At 41.5% G+C, this 21,042-nt stretch overlaps 3 protein-coding genes across 4 annotated transcripts; all 3 read left to right on the forward strand.

Moving 5' to 3' along the window:
* Positions 1-577: 577 nt before the first annotated feature.
* Positions 578-4,351, forward strand: LOC139662113 (syndecan-4-like). Its single transcript, XM_071540710.1, has 5 exons — positions 578-713; positions 3,027-3,111; positions 3,240-3,361; positions 3,469-3,574; positions 3,663-4,351. The coding sequence occupies exons 1-5, from the start codon at positions 651-653 to the stop codon at positions 3,806-3,808; spliced, it is 522 nt and encodes a 173-aa protein (XP_071396811.1). The 5' UTR covers positions 578-650; the 3' UTR covers positions 3,809-4,351.
* Positions 4,352-4,637: 286 nt separating this feature from the next.
* On the forward strand, positions 4,638-12,508 carry laptm4a (lysosomal protein transmembrane 4 alpha). Its single transcript, XM_071540695.1, has 7 exons — positions 4,638-4,842; positions 6,675-6,795; positions 8,516-8,592; positions 9,472-9,594; positions 10,436-10,531; positions 10,846-10,944; positions 11,579-12,508. Exons 1-7 carry the CDS (start codon positions 4,714-4,716, stop codon positions 11,651-11,653), a joined length of 720 nt encoding a protein of 239 aa, XP_071396796.1. The 5' UTR covers positions 4,638-4,713; the 3' UTR covers positions 11,654-12,508.
* Positions 12,509-13,262: 754 nt separating this feature from the next.
* On the forward strand, positions 13,263-18,554 carry matn3a (matrilin 3a). 2 transcript variants are annotated; one of them, XM_071540711.1, is made up of 5 exons: positions 13,263-13,422; positions 15,476-16,051; positions 17,436-17,561; positions 18,150-18,248; positions 18,499-18,554. In XM_071540711.1, exons 1-5 carry the CDS (start codon positions 13,263-13,265, stop codon positions 18,552-18,554), a joined length of 1,017 nt encoding a protein of 338 aa, XP_071396812.1. The 2 variants fall into 2 exon arrangements, with proteins under 2 accessions (XP_071396812.1, XP_071396813.1); XM_071540712.1 differs by lacking the exon at positions 17,436-17,561.
* Positions 18,555-21,042: the final 2,488 nt, after the last annotated feature.

Below are 21,042 nucleotides of genomic sequence, written 5' to 3' on the forward strand. Positions count from 1 at the left end.
GAAACCAAGTGTACCTTTGCTCCCTGGCTTTTGGGGGAGAGTCTGTTTTCACAAATATTGATTAGATTGTCCTAGACCACAGGAATTATTAAAATGTGTTCCCCTTTGAGACTATTTGGACTGAATATGAAAAATGACTTGTTTATTGAAGGCAAACTAATCAAACTATACTTTAACCCTAGTTTTCAAGAATATTTACTCTTGCACTACATTTGCACATTTGCACTTCAATCAAGCATTGTGCTAGGCTCGGTTTTCCTCTAGTACTATGATGACTACATCCCTGCATGTAAGCTTTCATTTTCATGTAGCTCAATTTTGCCTACATGTTTTTATAATTTATGGAATGGAGTTTCCATCTTTAGACCTGTGACTAATATGAATACATTGTATCAAACAAAAGCAACTTAGGGCACTTAGAGGATAGGGGCAAAAAGCAGGAATCAGTGCTTTCTTGAAAAAACAGATTCTTGTATTGGTGCATGTTTGCCGACTGGAGGTCATAGTTCACCCATATATTTTTTTTTTTATATTTATCGCGGCACCTTGTCAGGTGGGCGGGGCTTCGGGGGGCGAGGCTCAATCAAAATACCTGCGGAAATTCTGCGAGGAGGAAGCGGCCACAATAACTCTCCTAACTCAACTAAAATATGAGGAAATTTTGGATAACTATTTTATTATTCATGGACTCAGTATCTCCAATACGTATGTCGGTAAGTCAGCACCTGATCTTCTAATGGTCAAGAAAAACTGATTAGTGTAGTTGTTAGTGTAGGTTTTACAGCCATTTCCGAAGACGTAGACGTCACGTCAGGCTCGGCTCACCTTATGCACTTTGTAATGTTCACTCTGAGTGTGTATGTGTGTGGGGTGGGGAGGGGTGTCCTGTGTAAATTATATCTGTGCCATGAGTTAGCCTAGATTGTCCAATTTAGGCTAAGTTACTCCTACATCTGTTTTCATGATGTGATGTCCTTAATAGCCCCATTTGAACGGACAGAAATGCTGTTTGCAATTTGTTTTTGTTGACTTTATTTTTTATTTAAGCTGTATGATTACATTACTTCACAATAGTTTGACTTGTACATGGAACATAACTCAAAATACATCTCATATATACATACACCACTTCTGTCTTGGCACAGATTTCTAGACTGAATATTGTTAACCAAATCCAGTGGGTCTCAGCAGAGGGCATCATACACGATTCATGGATTTGGCCTTTAACTTCGTCTTGGTGAAATCATCTGAAGGCTAGTCTATGTCAATGTTTTTTAGAACACAAATAAGTGAGCAATAAGTAGGCATATTTCGATCAGCCCCAGAGTGAGTGATATTCAATACACACTCGTGGCTAGGTTTTAGATATGTTATCATTGGATAGGGTACAGCCGCCTGGCAATAGGTCGACCCCTCCTTTGCCTCCAGAGCAGCCTGAGTTCAACACGGCATGGAGTCCAGCCTACAGGGTCTCTGGATCAGTCCACTGGTTCATCAGTCCAGTGGTTCTCAAACGTTTTGGCTTGTGACCCCCACAGCTGACGTGACGCCTTAATGACCCCTTATTGCAGAAGAAAACAGATTGTATGGTGCATTTTGACACCAGATTTTTTATTTTCCCTTTCCAGGCTATTTGACTTGTTTGACTATTGGAAAAAAGACTAGAGGCTGTGAATATTCCTTATGTCACGAACAAGAGGTATCCACCGAGATTAGAAACTCAGTAGTAAATTTGTCAATTAAATTTTTTTCTAGGAGTAGTAGTGCCTAACAGTATTTCCAGGAGCACACAATAAGTAATGCAAAGCTACAGCTGCCCAGCACATGATGAATGCAGCATAATAGCCTACTGTCCCTCGATACAGGAAAAACCTCAAGCCAATATTATTTTCTGGCAGCACTGTCACGACTGTTCAGAGTTGGAAGACACACAGAGCGTTTAGGGCTGGTGGTCAGCTGTGATTGATGGCATCAGCTGTCCTTTTTCTGGAGGATGTAAGTTCAATTCAAAACAACCCCGGACAAAGGTTTTTATTCCCTCTAATTTTACTGCCTCTAATTTCTCTAATCTTCATTCCCTCTAGAACCAACATTTTATTTATTTATTTTCCAAACCTATCCTTTTCTACCAATTGCTTACTCTGACCCAAATAAAGTTAGTGAGCCACTATGTTAAAAAAGCTAACTGATGTAGGTACTTCCAGTCACAATATAGTAAAAAATCTGCCAGCATGTCAAACTGGTTTGTGGTTCTTTCACTCAGGCCATTTTGTATCTACAACTGAATTATAGGGCATTCATAACTGGTAGACCGGTGAACTTTCAACATGTTAATTTTAATGCTTCATTTTTAATCGCATATTGAGTGGCTGCATGCAGACCGCATCACCTCCAAACATGTGACTGTAAATGTAATATTATTATATATATGAAATGTGAATCATTCAAGGACTATATTGGCTCTTTTAATACACTTTTAACTTTATGTTTTGCTCCTGCAGACCCATTCAAACACTGAAACTGTTACGTGAATATCTCGCATAAGAAAAGCGCTTGCCACATGTATTATACCCTGGAATTTAAAGTCTTTTTTTCCTTATTGCTAACACAAGATCCTGTGTTCTGTTACCTTTACTCCCTTAACAAATGGGTGGAGTGATATTAACATTAGTCAGGCCAATATCATTGTCTACACAGGGCATTTTATTGGTGGGTAACAATTTGATTGCTTGCCTCATCATGAGTCTGTCAGCCATATTGTGCTCTTAGGGTTGTATAAAGCCCTCTGTTAGTGGCATAATGGTGACTTCAGTAGGACTTTGTACCTCTTGAGTCATGATTCATTCAGTTGATTCATTGCTCTATTTTAGGAAAATACTACTGTGAGCTTCCTTCACCCCTTGTGTGTTTTCATGTGGGACCACTTAGGTCAGACAATGGGGCAGGAAATAGCTCTGTGTGCTGTTGCTCTCCTGTGGCCCTCAACTTAAAATAATCTCATGCAACTTTTGTCCCCCTGCAATCAGTTTTCTATACCTCCAGAAGACCTGGATGGATCGGGATATGACCTGGACAGTTCTGGCTCTGGTTCAGGAGACTGGTCAGAGCAAGGTAATGGCTGCCATGCTCAGTGACTATAAAGTGGTCTGGATGTTTGAAAGAGTCCACGTTTCATAGTATCTATTATTTGTCTCATTATTTCTAAAACTACACACTATATGCTTCATCTTCTCTATAAGACAGCAGCTCTTCAGCAAGATTCACCGCTGTCACACCAAAAAAGATCAAGGATGGCTACAACACCAATGATAAGAGAGTTATTGCAGCAGAATCGGGAGGTGGAACCAGGAATAATTTCCATGTACGACATATGACTTTGTTTTGGGAGTCTTACTATATCTCCACTTTATAATAAGGGTGGCAGTGTAGAAAATCAGGTTATGCAAGTGTCCCTGCTTGTGTCTTTAGGATGATTCAGAGCTGATCTTTGACATTCCACCTTGGACAGCAGATGACATCAGTGGCGATTTGGCAAAAAGCAGGAGCTTTTTAGAGAACAAAGAAATCCTTGCAGGTACTGTGCAGTGTTTGATATTGAAACTGAGAAAGGGATACAGTTTGCAGTTGTATTCTAACCAAATATTTTATATCTGTATTTACAGGTATTATTGCCGGAGGAGTAACAGGACTGACATTGGCTACTGCAGTGGTCGCAATTATAATCTATAAATGGCAGATGAAAGATGTTGGAGGATACACTCAGGGTGCACTATATCAGAAACCTAAGAGCAAGGAATTTATTGCTTAACTATCCCCACTTTTGAAACTGTCAGGCCAGATATTTCCTTTCTAAGGTGTTGTTGCTAAGCCAATTTCTGTAACGGTGGAATGGGGACAATGTGAATTTATTCTTTCCTCTTAAATATTTTGTGATATGTAGTGTGCCAATATTCTCATAATTTATGCAAAAACATTGCTATATTGGATGTATCTATTGTTTATTGATTATGTAGAGAAATGGAATTGTGTATATTTGTAGGATATTTTATTGTCTGTATATTGTACAGAGATTTGAGGTCACTCATCTATATGTACCTAACATATTGGACCCAATGTGATAAGAAGTGGAACTTCAGTGTTAGTGTGACGTGTGTTATTGAATTATGGGCATCTCTTTCTATTTATGTTTAATGAATATAGATGATCTGGAGGACCCTTGAATAACAGCCTTTGATTCTCATCATGTTTCTACAATGTAAAGCAGCTCATCTCTGTCTATGTGTGCAATGAAGTGATATTAACAAATTTTTTAGAAAAATTCTGAATTGTAAATAAACTAATGGTGAACTTCACAAGCAAGTTCTTTACCTGTCAAGCTCTTTATTTAAAGGGCAGTACTAGAAACACGCTACACTGCCTGTATTGAAGTGATTCAGTTCTGTTCCTCTGTAGGTAGGAATTTCATCAACCTAGTTGGACGCTTCCAATCTACGTTAAAGCTTATTGGCTGTGCCTTGCGATTCCTGCATGACCATTGGTTTTATATTCTGTCTGTCAAAATAGTTAACACGAGAAGTGTCCGCCTACTCCTCTCTGTTAACGCGTTTGTTTTTATCTACGGTGTCGCGCAGGTTCTCGGGGAAGTAGTGTGGGCGTTCCGTTTGAGGTGGCTGTTGATGGTGAGAAGATTTTCCTCCTCGGCTAGCTCTCCCGATGTTTCTCCCTACATTAGAGGACGACATGCATCATTTTAAGCCTAGTCGAGACAGACTGTACACCACGAGATGTTGTGGATGTTGCCATGTGAGGACGGGGACCATCATCCTTGGAACATGGTATATGGTACGTAAAATGGTTGATCAAGTTAGCAAGCTAACGTTAGCTCACTAAATGTGCCAACGACTTAAGTTCGGCTAGGTGCTTAAGTTAGATACGAGTAGCAAGTTACTTAACTTTAACTACCTAGACAACGTTTACGACTTGTGTGAGAATGTATCTCGGTCGTTGACAATATTTGCACATTTAGTTAGGCGACAATATGACGGTTTTAAGGGGGACCTGGCCAGCTGCTGCCTATATAGCTAACGGAGCGTTAGCGTTAGCCGTGTTAGCTGGTTATCACTTGGAACTGTTGACTAGCTACGTTCATGAATTTAAATTGCCAGTGTCAGTACAGCTTGATCCGTCCTGAAAATGGTTAGTTAAGTTGTTTACGAGTCTCTACAACGTGTCTAGTAGCACCTGGATGGGTTGAAAGATTCATTAAATTTCATCTGACGCTTGCCCCATATCGCACGCTAACGTTAGTTAGCCGATACTTGGCTAGCAGTCCAGCTAACGCTAGTCAAATCATGACAAGTTTAGCTAACGCTAACGTTAGTGAGGAATCTGCAGTGCTCGCCAGTAGTTCACCACAGGACTGAGAGATGAATTCCTTCCCTTTTGTGGTTTAACGTTAGCTAACATTTGTAGCTGTGTCTCATAGGCCTGTCTAGGTGACTGTTACCCTTCGTTGTCCTTAGTGCACATTTTGCCCCTGCATCACTGCTACAGTTGAATTAATCCTTTCTCGTTATCCCACATTACATAACAAACGTTGCTGGTTTCAGTCATGCATTTTGAAATCCCTCTCTGATTCAATCCTTACCAGCTGGCTGATACTTGATGCACACTGACTATGTGAGCCATGTTCTTCTATTTACAAATATGTGTGATTGCTTTTCACAGTGACTAGTATCATGATTGACATCTTTCCACCATGTTTACACTTGTCATTTAAAGCTAATACAGCAATCAATTGTACAACTACATAGGGACCAGGGCAGAAAATGAACACCGGCTTGTACAATTTGGACTGATAAAGTCTGATAAATGTGTGTATTGTACCAGCCATTATAGCAGGCAACTGACCATTGATTGGGAATCCTATTCTGTTGTTACAAAAAGAAAAAGCTGGTTGGTAAAATGGTGAAAAGGGCCAGCAAATTTTAGATGTCCCAGTCCCTGTGGCCAGTGGATAAAAGTTACTTTCCTGACTTGTGTACAATCAATGTAATTGCACTCAAGAAATATTGCAGAAGGATTTCACCAAACAATCTGTTTTAGAATTTACTCCCACCAGAACTTTTTCTCCTGCACCTCCCTACTCCATGTCCCTGTTGCAACTGTGAGGGTGGGGGTGGACGGCCCACTCTCCTTTTTTTCAACAAATAAAATTCTTTGGTCCACTAGGAAGCATGCACATGGATATGAAACGTCTTCACTATATTCTTGGCTACTTTGTTTACTGTCACCCACTGATAGAAGATTATACATGAAAAATCAAACATTACCCCTATGACAGAAATACGAAATTAATCAGGAAATAATGGGAATGATTTATTAATTCTGTTCAACACCAAGATATGGACTTGAATGCTATCCCTGAGTGAACAATGTCTTCTAGACTGTGTTAGAATATTCTGCAGTTGAATCCACCCTACAGGGCAGCTGGAGTTAGGTGCAGTAGTTAGTTGGTAGATTAGTGGATGGGATGTTGACCTGGTTGTGGAACCTGGCACTAACAATCAGTCTGTTTAATTGAGGTCTAATCTTTCCTTTATAGTTTTGCCTGTCCAAAGGTTGCCCTTCTTGCTTAAAATGCTTCATCCTTTTTTCCTTCTCCCTCTCCCCAGGTAGTCAACCTGTTGATGGGCATCCTGCTGACTGTGGCTGTGACCCACCCGGAGAACGTGCCCACTATCGACCTGCAGTATGAGGTCATCGACCATTACTTTGCCTCAGACAGGATGTCTGGTAAGCAGTAACACTTGTTTGGCAGTGTGGCACATGGCATGGGTTGGCATACATTTTTTGCTGTTGCCACAATATCCCATTAAATGCTATTACCACAGAATCAATCAAAATCTGCTAAATAGCTAGGACTAAAAGTCAGTCAACTTGCACTGAAATATTTAATCCAAATCTTCACACATTTGTACACAACCACAAACTGACTGCATTCTGCCATGGGGGGCCTTTCCCCCATGAGCTGCTGTTATGCTGAGGTTGAAGATGTGATGCGTGCTCCGCAGGGAGAGGGGCTTCCCTCTGACTGTGCAAAATAAAACTGCTCATGAGGGCAAAACAACTCTGCTGTGCTGCGTACATGTTGTAGTCTAAAAATGTTGGTAATCACGATAGTGCAGTAATAGAAATTGGCTGCGGTGTCACCAATGTTGGAGCTTTTACTGCAGTATATAGTGAAGTCTGTCTGCCCCATCTGTGTGTCATTTACAGTCATTTTCTCATATGATGCTGCACTCTTAAGAGCCAGACTGACTGTCACTGATGACCAAATGCCTTATTCCTCCTTTTTATTGCTTGAAGCATTTCAGCTCAGCTATATCCTATGTCGTCGTATTCACCTGTACCACTTAAAAGCAGTGTTGGCTTAACTCAGAACCAGGAGCTGGGCAGTGCTCCGAGTGCCTTTCTTTCTAGCGAGCTGCTGTTTTGTTGGCCGACTCTGTGAAGGCCTCTTCATTTTTCTGAAACAGTGACTCAGCGGGAGAGGAGAGGAAAAGACTGTGGTGGGCTGACCTTCCCACAGCAGGCCCATGCCAACACACAGGGCAGTGGGTGTTGTCTACAGCCCACACACACAATGTTGGCATTCACAGACTGGTTGGGCTGTCATTACTCCTGACAATTAGTGCAGCTTCACCAGGCCGGAGTCATTTTCCTCTGTGATCAGGGCCAGGTCAGACAAAACGTGTGGTCAGAAAAAATGTTTAAGGGATCAAGTTGTTTGTTTTCTATTAACGAAGGTAATTAACTAAAATGAAGACTAAAAGTAGCCTATAATCATCATCAAATCATATAAAAACTATGTAAATATGGGAATTTCTTTTAACACTGGATACTGTGTCCAAAATAGCCATTTCAGACACATTGTCTGGCCCTAGGATACAGTTTCAATCTCAGTGAACTAACGATGAGCTACAGATGACATCTGTAACTATATTCCTCTGACAGTGTCATACAGTGATTTAGAACAGCTTCCTGCTTGAACTAGAGAATAACAAAGGAATTTCCCTAGACCACATTGCTCCACCAGCTTGCTCATAAGCAGATCTCTCCAGCGCAACAGGCAGAACAGTTAGAGGAAGTGAGAGAGAGAGGGGGGAAGAGAGGGAGAGAGAGATAAAAATGAAGTGAATGTGAAAGGCAGGCCTTTTAATTATCCCAGCCTGAGTTTCAGTGTGTTTTTACAGACGCTGAGTGGCTGATAGGGAGAAGCTAAACAGCTCCCCAGAGCCGGCCTTTAAAGAGAGTCAGCAGGCAAGAGGGAAGCCCTGGAGACTCTCCAGTTACACTATATGCAATCAGTGCTGCCTTTAGAGCACAGGCCAATACCCATGTTTCTGCACTCACTATAACATAGGTTTAATTCAAGATTTGAGTTGTGTTAAAATTGTAATTAATCTTTGCCTGGGTTTGGTCCGTTTATTTATTCTCACTTTTTCTTATACAGAGAATGCCTGTGTTGGATTTGCCATCTCTCTGCTGATGCTCACTATCAGTGCCATGATGGTGTATGGAGCCATTACTGTAAGTGTGTGTGTGTGTGTGTGTGTGCGCACGTGGCAAACAGATGACATTTTCAAGCCCCTTGACAGCATATACTGTATTTACAGTGCTGTCATGGTTTGTTATGCAAACATGCGGTCCCAAAATGTATATGCATGTCAAACATTGCCTTTAAGTTGTGTAATAATAGCACCAGACTAAACTCTACAGGTAGGCAAGAAGTAAAACAGGAAATATCCAAGCACCCTCCTCTGTTTTTACTGTATAACCGCAGTACATTTTAGCTGCATGTTGAAAGGATTTGCTGCTTCCAAGAATCAATGAGTGTGGCACACACTGCGATGTCCTCATGCCTGTCATCTTTACCTCACAGGCCTGCCTGATGGCACCAAGACTGACAGGTTTGATAGCCTTTTGATGTGGACCTGCGATAAGCTGCTAGTTTGGATGACTGCACAGTTAAAGCATGACACCTAACTGCAGGCTTGGCATACGGTGAATGTCGGCAGTCTGCAAGAGTTATGCTTTAGCTGTGCAAGTACATGCTCCCCAGACAACTGTAGTAGTTTCCCTGTTCTCAATGTAGTGTGGCGGTGCACCGCCGCTGTTGCCGTAGTATCCCACTGAAATACCCCGTAATGTTGTACCGCTGATCATGATATAGAAATGGATATCCAGTACTTTGCTATATAGTGTAGGTATCTTGAGATTGAATTAATTTTTGTCAAGGCCATACAGAATACACTGAGCTTTTGCTAGAATACGATGATCAGAGTGCCTGTAGAATCCCTTGTGAAGTGACACAGATAAGGGTTGAGTTACACAATAGGATCTGAGCCCATCTGATGGAGTCGGTCGGTAATATGTTTTTCTTTCTCCCTCTTACCCTTTTTTCCTCAGCATCGTGACGGCTGGCTCATCCCGTTCTTCTGCTACCAGCTGTTTGACTTTGCTTTGAGCTGCCTGGTGGCCATCAGCTCTCTCACCTACCTGCCCAGGATCAAGGACTACCTGGACCAGCTGGTCAGTCCAACACCCACAAACATGAACGTGCCCCATGCCAGTGTCTTGCACCACAGCAACCGGTGTAGTGCAGACGTCAAACAGTTACTTTTCTCAAAGCTACTTCACAGAAACATAATTTTAGCTGAGAATCCTGACAACACTTGGAGCCTGTGGAGCATCTGGCAAAAATTATCCTCAGTTGTTGTTAACAGAAGATATTTGCAACGCTAGGCCATATCTCTATATCATATATCTCCGCTTTCCACACCACACATGAAGATGTTTCCATTTCAGTAAGTAGGGAAAGAAAGAATGAGCCAGCTTGCTGCTTTCTCCTCTCTGCCAGAGCATATCATTAAATGCTCCGTGTATATTAAACATGCATAGTACCACAGTATATACTGACATTATAGAACAAGGATGATTAAGAGCTTACATTCTGTAGCTCATGTTGGGCCTTGACCTCCTTGTAGACGGGAGCAAAGCTTAGAGAGAATTTCCCTAGGGCTCAATAAAAGTATTACATGAAGTGCAAAGGGACTGTGCAAGTCATAGTGGACTGTACATATAATATACAGTATATAATGTGTATGTAGTTGCACTGAATAGGATGAGATGCACAAAATCAGTTGAGCATTGCAGGACATGGACATGGTTCCTGAGGCTGAGAAGTGTCAGTGTGCTAAGACTTGGATTGCGGAAATAACAGCTGGGTATTAATAATTACCCAACTATAATGCTGTATTCTATTACCATTTGCTGTTGCAACAGCCCAAATTGCCTAGGGGGATCATTAGGTTTTATCATATCTTATTGATAGTGTGGTAGTAAACAGTAATTTCATTCTCCTCCTCCTCAGCCGGATTTCCCCTACAAAGATAACCTCCTGTCTCTGGACTCCAGCTGCCTGCTGCTCTTTGTCCTGGTCTTCTTTGCCTTCCTCATCATCCTCAAGGTGAAATTGTTTATAATCATGCAAAATTGATTCTGTCAAGCATGATCCCAAATGATCGTGTTGGCTCAAATAATGTCCTTCCAGAGCAAAACTCTTCAATCTTAAGGGTTAGGCCATATGGTGGATGTGGTGTATTTTTGATAATGTAAATATTTTAAAGTAAGGGTTTATTCCAACTCAAATGGCACTTGAAGAAAAATGCACGACTCCAATGTTCCCACAGGTTTTTCCTCTGTTCAGATGTGTTAAGCTTTAATATATTGTACTTAAAAACAGAAGGAAAGTTCAACTACTAATCTTGTTTCTCCTTGCAGGCTTACCTGATCAACTGTGTGTGGAACTGCTACAAGTACATCAACAACAGGAACATGCCAGAGATCGCGGTCTACCCTGCCTTCGAGGCCCCTCCCCAGGTATGCAAACTACCCGAAGCCCTCTGTTTGCCCATGCGCTTTATGGGTAGGATCTACTGTCACATGGTGAAAACACATTCCCCTGGGGACTGTGAACTCTCAGGCGTTGCAACATGTAATACTTCAGTATAGCCAGCAGGTGGTGTGCCTTTCACACACTTGAGTCTTGAGCAGAGTCATTGCATGAAGTACCTGTTTGCTGGGGTTTACCACGTCAGGAAAATTCAGATAATGTCGGTTACATTTTCAGCTACTAAAAATTGACTTTGAAATACTTTCACATGATTGTAAAGTTTCTCAGACTTTTTATATTGTCATATATGCAAACTCCACCTATCTAATACTATAAGCACTTTAAAACAGAGACTAAGACGGAGTTATTTTATGCATTTTGGCCCAAGTCTGTATTAGCTTTCTCATAGATGACACACAGAGAGGAAAGGCTAAGCAGGGTATGCATTTGTCCAATATTCATACATTCCCATTTCAGTCATGTCATTTGAGATTGACCAAATCTGAATACCTTATTTGTATTTTTATCAGCCTGGCATGATTTTGGCTATGTGTACTTTGACATATTTAGCTGTATTTTGTCAGCAGACAGTAAAATAATGTTTTGTTTTCTCTCCTCTAGTACATCCTGCCCACCTATGAGATGGCAATGAAGATGCCAGAGAAGGAACCCCCTCCCCCTTACATGCCTGCTTAAGCACCCACCCCCATTGCCAAAACACACACACACACACACACACCATCATATGCACTCCTACACTCCCCCACTAACCCTCTGCCAACACCCCTTCCTCGCTGTGTATGTGTATGGCCACTCCAAACTTCTTGTTTGACCCTATCCAATGCATTTCAATAGAGCCCCGGAGCATCCTAACCAAACCGCACATCCTGTAGGTATGAGAGGAGAAAGGCAGGAAAGATTGAGTTCTCTTTAAATGAATGATTGAGATGTTTAAATGGCAATGACACCTACCAGCCGACCCCCCCACCTAGCCTTTTTTATGTCTTAGTAAAAGGGATACTTGTGAAAATTTAATTGCTTGAAAATGCTATCATCAATCCAGCACCATCCTATCTTTAGATTGATATATGAAGTGTAAAAGGAAAAAAAAAATCTCTTATGACAATCCACTTATTATAACTCTTATTGTTGAATTGTGTTTTTTTTTTTCCCTAATTATAAAGATCTAGATTTTATTCCATCTAAGTCTTGGATGGAGATGTTTGTAGCACTTTTTGTCTGTTCTGTTATTTATTTAGCATCGCTGTGGGTCAGTACATCACCCTGCCATGTTCATCCTTCTCCGCTTCCCTCTGTGATACTGCCTTGTGTTAGCAAAGCTAGTGAATAGTTTTCCAGCTGAGACCTGACAGTGAAGGAGAGAGAAAACAGAGGGCTGCTGTCTCACCTGGGATCTGGAGCAAAACGGCTAGTCTTGTGAACATTTAGTAGTTGCATGCTAATTTCCCCCCCTTTCTTTATTGTTAATAACATATTTTGATCCTAGTGTAAAGACATTTGGCTTCAATAAACAGTTCAAAACATTTGTATCCATCATTTGACTCCTGTCTTTTTTATGTCTTGGTGAAGTCATTTCAATAGAGAACCTATGGGTTGAGTGCTGGTTTTCTGTTGGCGCATTAATATCTTAATTGAATTATGTGGTCAAAGGTGCTTTTATCGGTTATTTTACAACGGACAGAAACGTGACAGCCAATCAGAACTGAGGACGGGAACTATCTACTTAAAGTTCAATATATCAAATGGCTCTAGGCCTGTTACGGGTTACGGCTGCCAAAATGTTCACAAATATGCCTATTTTATTGAGACGGCATCATGAGCATAATGCATAATTAATTATTTAAATATTACATTGATTAAATATGTATTATAATTGAATATCTTTTATTAGAAATGTATAACGCATCTTAACTTATAAAATCACTCTTTTGGGCTATTGCTAAAATAGGCTATTTAGGGACATGTAGCCTACGTGCCAGGTTTCTTGAAGGCTATCAATTGTAGGCTACCTGTCATGCGCATACTGTCTTACTAACCCATAATTACAATGGCAATTTAGATATAGACTAGGCAGTCCCCTCCGAATTGACCAGAGTGGGAGAGATTATTTGAGTTACCATCCTATAGCATGGCAGAGGGATGTCTATGTCCCACACTGGGATTGGACAGAGGGTTTGACGTGTGTGGGTGAGCGCTCCTCAAATACAGCTCCCGGGCCCCTGCTGAGCACAGGACCTGCAGACCGAGAGGAGGCACCGGGCGGACAGCAGAGGACACTGCAGCCATGAAGTCTTTATTCTGGAGCCTCTTCTACTGCGCTTCACTGCTGCTGTCTGATGTACTGGCCACATACCACCTCAGTGGAGTGGACCCTGTATCTGCTCAGAGCTTTGCGCAAACCAGAAATATTGCCCGACCACCGCACAGGACGCTGAATCCAGCAAGTAAGTTTTACTGAAGGCTTCTTACAACCCTCTATTCATAGTTTTGACTTAGACTTTAACTGTTAGTATGTCTTTTTCATGATCTAGCCACATAAAAAACGTTCTGAATGTTATTGTTACCAGGATAATATTGTTCACATTTAAGCAAATACAATTTGTCATGTAATGCTTAGAGATTAGCCATACCAAATTTTATTTTGAACTTTTGATTATTCCTAGTTAAAAAACAATGCAATCTTAGAAGCTAGACCTAGTCTACACATTTAATGGAACTCAGGAAGAAGCATTAGTAGGAATAGGTATTTCATCTTTCAATAATTTTGGCTAACCAGCAAATATAACAACAGGACTTCACACTTTTCCCAAACACAACATGCATGAAATCTACAGTTGACTCAGCGTTTCACAAGCCCTGTGTAATCTCTCAGCTTGTTTGAAACGACCCAGGCTGCTGAAAATACACTCATGCTTCAACTAATCATTTATCCCTGCTCTTAAAAAAGCAGAGGTCATTTTCATATCATCTTGTACTACACAGACAACTTACTAAGTATACACAAAGACAACTTACACACTCTCCCATTGCCCTACTTTCAACCTACTAATGTGCTCTATCGCTTCTCCTTTCTGGTGGCCCATAGTTCACGGCAGTGATTACAGGTATAGAGGGTATCACTACCACCACCAGCCACCACGGATCCCTCCACCGGTAGTGTATCGACCTATTCCTCTATCTCCGCCAGTGACTTACCACAGACCCTCAGTCCCCATGCCCCCTTATCACCACCGATTCAAAGGGCCAGTGCCACCACAAATGTACCACCACCACCACCACCACCACATATACAAAGGCCTTACTCCACCAGTAGCCCACCACCAAAGGGTCAAAGGTCCGTTCCCTGTGGGGGGGCATTACAAATTGAAAGGTCCGTGCCCTACGGTGCCAACAACACCTGTGGTGTACCTTCCCACCGTCCCTCCAACTCTGCCAGCCACAACAGAGGTATACCGGCCCACCACTCCACCAACTCTACCAGTGACTACAATGCCACCAGTGACGCCCACCCTGCCAGTGGTGGTGACCACTGTGCCCCCGGTGGAGACCACCGTGACGCTACCGGTCAGTACCCAAAGCGGCATCATCACCACCGTCAGTCCTGTGGAGACAGGTAGAATATTCCTAGTCAGGTTTGCTTTGCAACCCAATCAATGCACCTCAATGCTTTGCAGGTCAGCTCTTCATGTTTTAATATGACAAATGATAGAAATGTGCAAGTTGCACTTATGTACAGGTCACTTTGATTTAGGTGATGAAATTGAGTTTGTGACTATGACACATTCGAGGGGGATGAGATAGAAGAAAACTTCTCTGAGATTGATTAACAACAGGATGTGCAGCTGCATTGTTGGGTGTCCCAGAGAAATAAGACAGGGCTAAAACTGTCCTTTAGTGTTTTTTTCTTTATTGAGACATTAGAAAAGTTGAGAGGGACACAGAAGAGAAGGATCTGGTGGGATTTGACCCTAAACTACAGTGGGTATATGTGATTTGACAGGCAGGGCTCTTCAAACACCTGCACCATCTTTGAGTGTAACCTTTTCAGCTCAACTTTTTCAACTCACTTTTTCAATGAGTTGGGACCAAACATCCTTTTCATTCAGAGAAATGAGACAAAAGGATAAGACCTGTGAGAAGTCTCTGGTGGACTTTTGATCATTGAAAGGATACAGTATGTCTTCTAGTATGTTCCTCTAGTATGGCATACTATATCATTTTACCAGAAGCTAACCTCTTGGTTTCATGTCTGTCATTTTACCATTGCAGGGATGCACAACTTATGGTCCTGTGTGCCAACACTTTCCTTTTATTACCCTAGGAACCAGCATTGTGCATCCCGAACTGTTTGAATGCTCCTCTTGATTTTTAACTGAACCACTCTCCCTGTGAAAGATGTCATTCAGCCAGCAAACATGAATGTGGTTTGTGAATAATGAACTGGGTTTGTAGCATGAAAAGGACTGAAGTGCTGCAATGCCTTTGGTTGATCACCAGAAACAGACTCTCAGTGCAGGAGCCGTCCGCTGGACCTGGTATTCATCATCGACAGCTCTCGCAGCGTGCGTCCCGGCGAGTTCGAGAAGGTCAAGATCTTCCTGGCCGACATGGTCGACACGCTGGACGTGGGACCGGACGCCACCAGAGTGGCTGTCGTCAACTACGCCAGCACGGTCAAGATCGAGTTCCTGCTCAAAGACCACCTCAACAAACCCGACATGAAGCAGGCCATCACCCGCATCGAGCCCCTGGCCGCCGGCACCATGACCGGCCTGGCCATCAAGACGGCCATGAACGAAGCCTTCACCGAGCAGTCCGGCGCCCGGCCGCGCTCCAGGAACATCTCCAAGGTGGCCATCATCGTGACGGACGGGAGACCTCAAGACCAGGTGGAGGAGGTGTCTGCCACGGCCCGGGCCTCCGGCATCGAGATCTACGCCGTCGGGGTGGACCGCGCCGACATGCGCTCCCTGCAGCTGATGGCCAGCATCCCCCTGGACGACCACGTGTTCTACGTGGAGACCTACGGCGTTATCGAAAAGCTCACCTCCAAGTTCCGGGAGACCCTGTGCGGTAGGACAGAGAGGCGCCGGCGAGACCTTTCCTCCCATTAACCCTGGTTCTAGTTCCTCAGTAAGGGACACCTACAGTCTGCAGGGGGTGAAGTGGCACGCCATTGATCATTTGAGTTGCTATAGGTGAATATAGAATAATTATGGGGCCAAATGTAAACTGTTTAGTTAGTAAATCTTAAGGATAAATACAAATGCAGATACTCCAAACACTCCAACCCCCACATGGACTGCAGATGTCGGCACTAGAACTGGCTTGTAGTTGCTAAGTCAAACCCAGTGTAAAGTATTGGGGCCATTCGGTCCTAAACTTTCAGCTTCTGTTTTTTTTTCAGCACAAAAGTATAGACCTTTTTCATTAAGTGATCATTAGATAATAGATCATAATAATAAGTGGTTTGTTTTGCAATCAAAGCATCATTACAGAGACTGCTTTGAATTTATCTATTTATTTGAAACTATAAAACAATTAAAATGATTAACTGTACAGTAGAACCTCACTAGTTCAAACTACTCAGGAATAGAAGGCGTCCAGACTAGTGAAATATTTTGATGAAATACACTTGAAATGGGTATAGTTCATATTCATAATATATTCAAAATATAAAATGTTTGCTTGCAGATTAATTCAAAAATGTCCTATCAGTCTTGCAGATGAGATATGTTTAATTGCATTTTTCACAGATTATATTTTTAAGTGAATTACTTTTTGCATGACTACATTTTTATAAATATATACAGTATATTGCCTGTAGAGTTATTGGTCTTTTCAGATTTCAGTGGTCTGAACAGTTGAGGTTCTACTGGGACTTTCAAATGACGTTTTTCCATGTTACTGTCTGATGTTTGTTTTGTCCCACTGGTTTTCCTGAAATGATTTGCTCATGTAACATTGTTACTGTTGTACTTTAGGGCTCTGTGATTTTACCTGTGTTGTCCAACACACAGTGAACCTAATCAGTATGCAAATGACCTCGGCTGAGATGTGGTGAAGGTGTATGAACAGACCTGAAGTGACATGCTGTCACCATGGCAATAACATCTGAGTACAAACACCTTTCAATAACTTGCAAATATTGCCTTTGGAACTTAGTCAAAAATGATTATAGCAAAGTGTTAGATAAAAATAAGTTATTTTACTGTTTGCCTTTATCAAAATAGTTCTATCTAGTTTTTTCTATCTACCTGCCCACCATGGAAAGAGAGAATAACAAATAATCATCAAGTTTATTAGCTTATTGTTGCAAGTGTAGGGGAAGCTTTGTTTTGCATATCAATTAGAGCAACACCTTACTTAACCCAAGACACCCAGCTATATGCCAGCCTATGAAACTGCATGCTGCCACCCTGACACAGCCCCATCCCTTAATCCTGATTTATTCCAGGTTTGGACCCCTGTGCCATGGGACACGAATGCGACCACATATGTGTCAACAGCAACGCCTCCTATTACTGCAAGTGCCGGAACGGTTATATCTTGAACACGGACAAGAAAACATGTTCCCTAAAACGTAAGAACACAAGGGTTACTGTCATTCTGCTTTTGATTTATGGCCCTCTGCAGCAAATATGACTCTTTGATATGATATTAATCTTGGTCAAGGGTTGATTTATGCTTATAAAAACAATTTGTATTAAGTATTTGTCTTTTAAGCAAGGCATCAGTAGCAATGCTTCACAGCATCACAACCAACTGCCACATAATCCCTTTCACTGTTGGTTTTTCCATTTGTTGGGCAACTAGCAACGTTACTGCAACATTGTCATAGCAATGTGTTACTGTCATAGCCATGCAAATGGCACCTACCTCACTATGTGCTTCACCTACAGAGAGCACAAGTGAGACAGTAAGATTTGGATGGTATGTGTTGAATGCTGGTGATAAAGATTGTGTGTTTGTGGAGCCGGTTAATTCATATTGTAGAATATCTTCAATCTGCACAGACAAGAATGTGTTTGCATTTGTTTCAGTCATCAGTTATGATTTGTTGGTGAAGAGCAGCCTAGTTGGGAAATGTCGGGTGGGTGGTATTCTGTGTGCTTTTGGCTTTGTACATGATCTGTTACACTGATGTGAAATTTGCTCTGTGCTGGCGAAGAGGTGAAGGTGGAGGTGGTGGTGGATCCCTGTAAATGCGAGGCCAGACTGGCGTTCCAGAAGCAGACGCAGACGGCCATCCAGCAGCTCACAGCCAGACATATCCTTTCTGTGTGTTGTTTCAGATGGAAAACTAAACGCTGCACTATATACATACATTCTCTGTAGTACTGCACACTCAGATGGCAGTTGATTATTTCTATATGCTAGTATGGTTATGGGAATACAATGTCACAAACTGCAGTTTGGTGAAGCACAACTGTAACAGAGCCTCATCACAACCATTTCTCATTCTCATTTCATCATTGTTTAATTGTTCCAATGTGTTGAAATGCCTTGACTGATCCCACTAGCCGATGTGACGGGCAGAGTGGAGCAGCTGGAGAACATGGTGGGCCGGGTTTAAAGGCGGACACAGTGGTAAGTATTGACAGTGTCTTTCTGGGACGATGGGTAGTAAAAGCCTCCCACCCACCACACAGTTTGACCTCTGTTTATTTACCTTCCGCAGAGCCGGCCGGCTCATAAGCTTCCTGTCAGCGTCACAGACACGGACCACTGCAACACAGACATGTCCTTCCTCCCACCTCTCCCCCTCATACCTATGGATCTCAACCACAGGTCAAGCGGAGCCATGAGACACAAAAGCCCATATACTGACACTTTATGAAAAATACCCAAGGAGTGGATTGCTGACAGTTACAATACCTACATTTAGTGTGAGATTTTGGGGATGTATGACCGTTGAAACTGCTGTAAGAAATATTTACAATATTTCCTCTAAATACCTACATGAGAATAGTTTGATAATGTATAGTAACCAAATAAAATGAATATTGTTTCTATTGTTTTTGCTGTGAGAGTCTGTGGATCAATGTATTATTAATCTGTCCTGTTTGGACAAAAAAATTATATAGCAGTAGTTCTCTGTATAAGAAAATGTGTAAAGAAAAAATAAATGTGACATGAAAATGTCTAAAATGGTTTTACGTTATAACAAACTTTAGTTTTTGTGAATTTATGCTCTAGTATATATAAACAGTGAAGTGGTATCTGCATTAGATATCTTTGCAAATTACTAAATTGTTATTTTTTGTATTATTTTCACCTTATATTCTTTCCATGTAAGCTGTTGCAATCAAATTGTATTTGTTCTTTATCATATAAGCTCTTAAATAGAGATGTTATACAAAGTTTGAATTGTGTGACAAGGAAGATAAACCTCGACCTCCTGTGTGTCTGTGAATGTTATGACATGTATAATGTTTTTTAAGATTTATAAATGTAAACAAACGGGTAAATTGGACAATAAAGAAACCACAGAGGAGTTTGTTGTGGACAGGTTTGTCTTCATGAGCCCACTGGGTCAGCATGAGCTCCTGACTGGAGAGTAATAATGACAATATTATGTGTAACATCCCACTTTTTTGACACAATCTTAAAACATTCGAAGCTCTATCTGTAATATAAGCAGTATGGGGTTCCTTGTTGAAATGCTTAAATGTTGAAAAGCCACTAGTGTCTTTGTTTTCATTCAATTATTGGATTCAAGATATTTTTTCATCCTAACATTTTTTGTCTGAGTTTTACAAAAACTGACAACCTGAAAGCTTAATATGACTTATCCTTTACATATCCTTTACATATGTTTGCAGACAATGGAGCGCAACATACCTGTATTTTGAGTTATACTTAAATTATGAATATTCAAATTTGAGTCAAATTCTCCAAAACATTTATAAATACAGAAATTCACAAATTCCAGATTGTATCTTTATGGAACATTGTGCTTAAATGCATAGGTGCAATCGCCCTCAATGAAGATATATAGTGTTAGTAGTTTACTGTGAGGGATTAGGGAGAATTGACATATCACTCCAAAATATGTATGTGGAGATACAAAAGAGGCATTATATCAGTCCCTTGTATAACTGAATTCCTATGTCTCTATTTCTACGTCAATATAGAAAGGTAAATATCCTGGTGGAGCTCTGATATTTCTATTAACAATGTGTGAAAATTCCCTCTGTCTTTACGGAAACAGGTCAGTGAAAGATCTCTTCCTTCGACATCTTCATTCGGAAATACATCTTATTCAATCACTAAGGAGACGAAGATGACTGCTGACATCGCTGGCTTGACTGACCAGCACTGCATGTGTAACTGATTCATTTGAGTACTAAATGATTTAAAGCACCCAGAACCTCTAGTGGTTGTCATCCTGTCTTTTTCACACCTTCAGCTTTGCCAGAAACACAACAGAGAGAAGTCATCACGCTCCTGGCTTGTTTGTCCGAAGCAGCGCTGACAACAGAGCTGCTCTGTCTGCTCTGTCTGTGTGAGGCAGTGAGTCAACACTCCAACGTTTACCTCCAGTCTGGTTTGGATCCTCTCCCTTCCTTTTTTACCAGCCAGCTGTTTTATGTTTGTTTGCCATTTCAGCGGCTTTCATGGTTACCACACACACAGGCGGTCAGAGAGGTGGGCCCTGCCAATGTATCGATGTGAAGAAGATGAATGGGACTGGCACGCCTCTGCTACTTTCATATTAAAAGTTAAAATGAAGGGAGGGAGAGGTGGAGGAGGAAAAGACTATTAAAGATCCCGGTGTGTGCTTTGATAAGGTTTGAAGATAAAATATTATGTTTATCGCCTTATTAAAAAGAATGTTAGGATGTTTTATTACATGGATAATGAATGGTGTTTTTATGAGGTCATGTTGGGGAAATCTGTTTTTTTCCATGTGACCTCATATTGAGCATTCCAACAATTCCCATAAGCTGTGGGAATTTACAGTGAGAAGTGGATGAGGATGTTTAAAGAAAATAATGCTTTAAGTGTATTTGGTCCTGCTTAAAGGGGGATACCACTGAATCTGCTGCTTTTAAATATGT

Source organism: Centroberyx affinis, unplaced genomic scaffold (assembly GCF_046629955.1).
Source record: "Centroberyx affinis isolate AG114_WGS23_722 - 3 ecotype Tasmania unplaced genomic scaffold, CSIRO-AGI_Caff_v1 ptg003709l_1, whole genome shotgun sequence".
Taxonomy (NCBI): Eukaryota; Metazoa; Chordata; class Actinopteri; order Beryciformes; family Berycidae; genus Centroberyx; species Centroberyx affinis.

What these genes read in the sequence shown, in the direction of transcription:
- LOC139662113 (XM_071540710.1), top strand. Translation starts at nt 651, where the DNA reads ATGAGGAAATTTTGGATAACTATTTTATTATTCATGGACTCAGTATCT. An exon ending in TATCTCCAATACGTATGTCG is followed by an intron (nt 714 to 3,026) that starts GTAAGTCAGCAC and finishes CCCTGCAATCAG; the next exon opens with TTTTCTATACCTCCAGAAGA. An exon ending in AGGAGACTGGTCAGAGCAAG is followed by an intron (nt 3,112 to 3,239) that starts GTAATGGCTGCC and finishes CTTCTCTATAAG; the next exon opens with ACAGCAGCTCTTCAGCAAGA.
- laptm4a (XM_071540695.1), top strand. Translation starts at nt 4,714, where the DNA reads ATGTTTCTCCCTACATTAGAGGACGACATGCATCATTTTAAGCCTAGT. An exon ending in TGCCTCAGACAGGATGTCTG is followed by an intron (nt 6,796 to 8,515) that starts GTAAGCAGTAAC and finishes TTTCTTATACAG; the next exon opens with AGAATGCCTGTGTTGGATTT. An exon ending in TGGTGTATGGAGCCATTACT is followed by an intron (nt 8,593 to 9,471) that starts GTAAGTGTGTGT and finishes TTTTTTCCTCAG; the next exon opens with CATCGTGACGGCTGGCTCAT.
- matn3a (XM_071540711.1), top strand. Translation starts at nt 13,263, where the DNA reads ATGAAGTCTTTATTCTGGAGCCTCTTCTACTGCGCTTCACTGCTGCTG. An exon ending in GTTCCGGGAGACCCTGTGCG is followed by an intron (nt 16,052 to 17,435) that starts GTAGGACAGAGA and finishes GATTTATTCCAG; the next exon opens with GTTTGGACCCCTGTGCCATG. An exon ending in GAAAACATGTTCCCTAAAAC is followed by an intron (nt 17,562 to 18,149) that starts GTAAGAACACAA and finishes GTGCTGGCGAAG; the next exon opens with AGGTGAAGGTGGAGGTGGTG.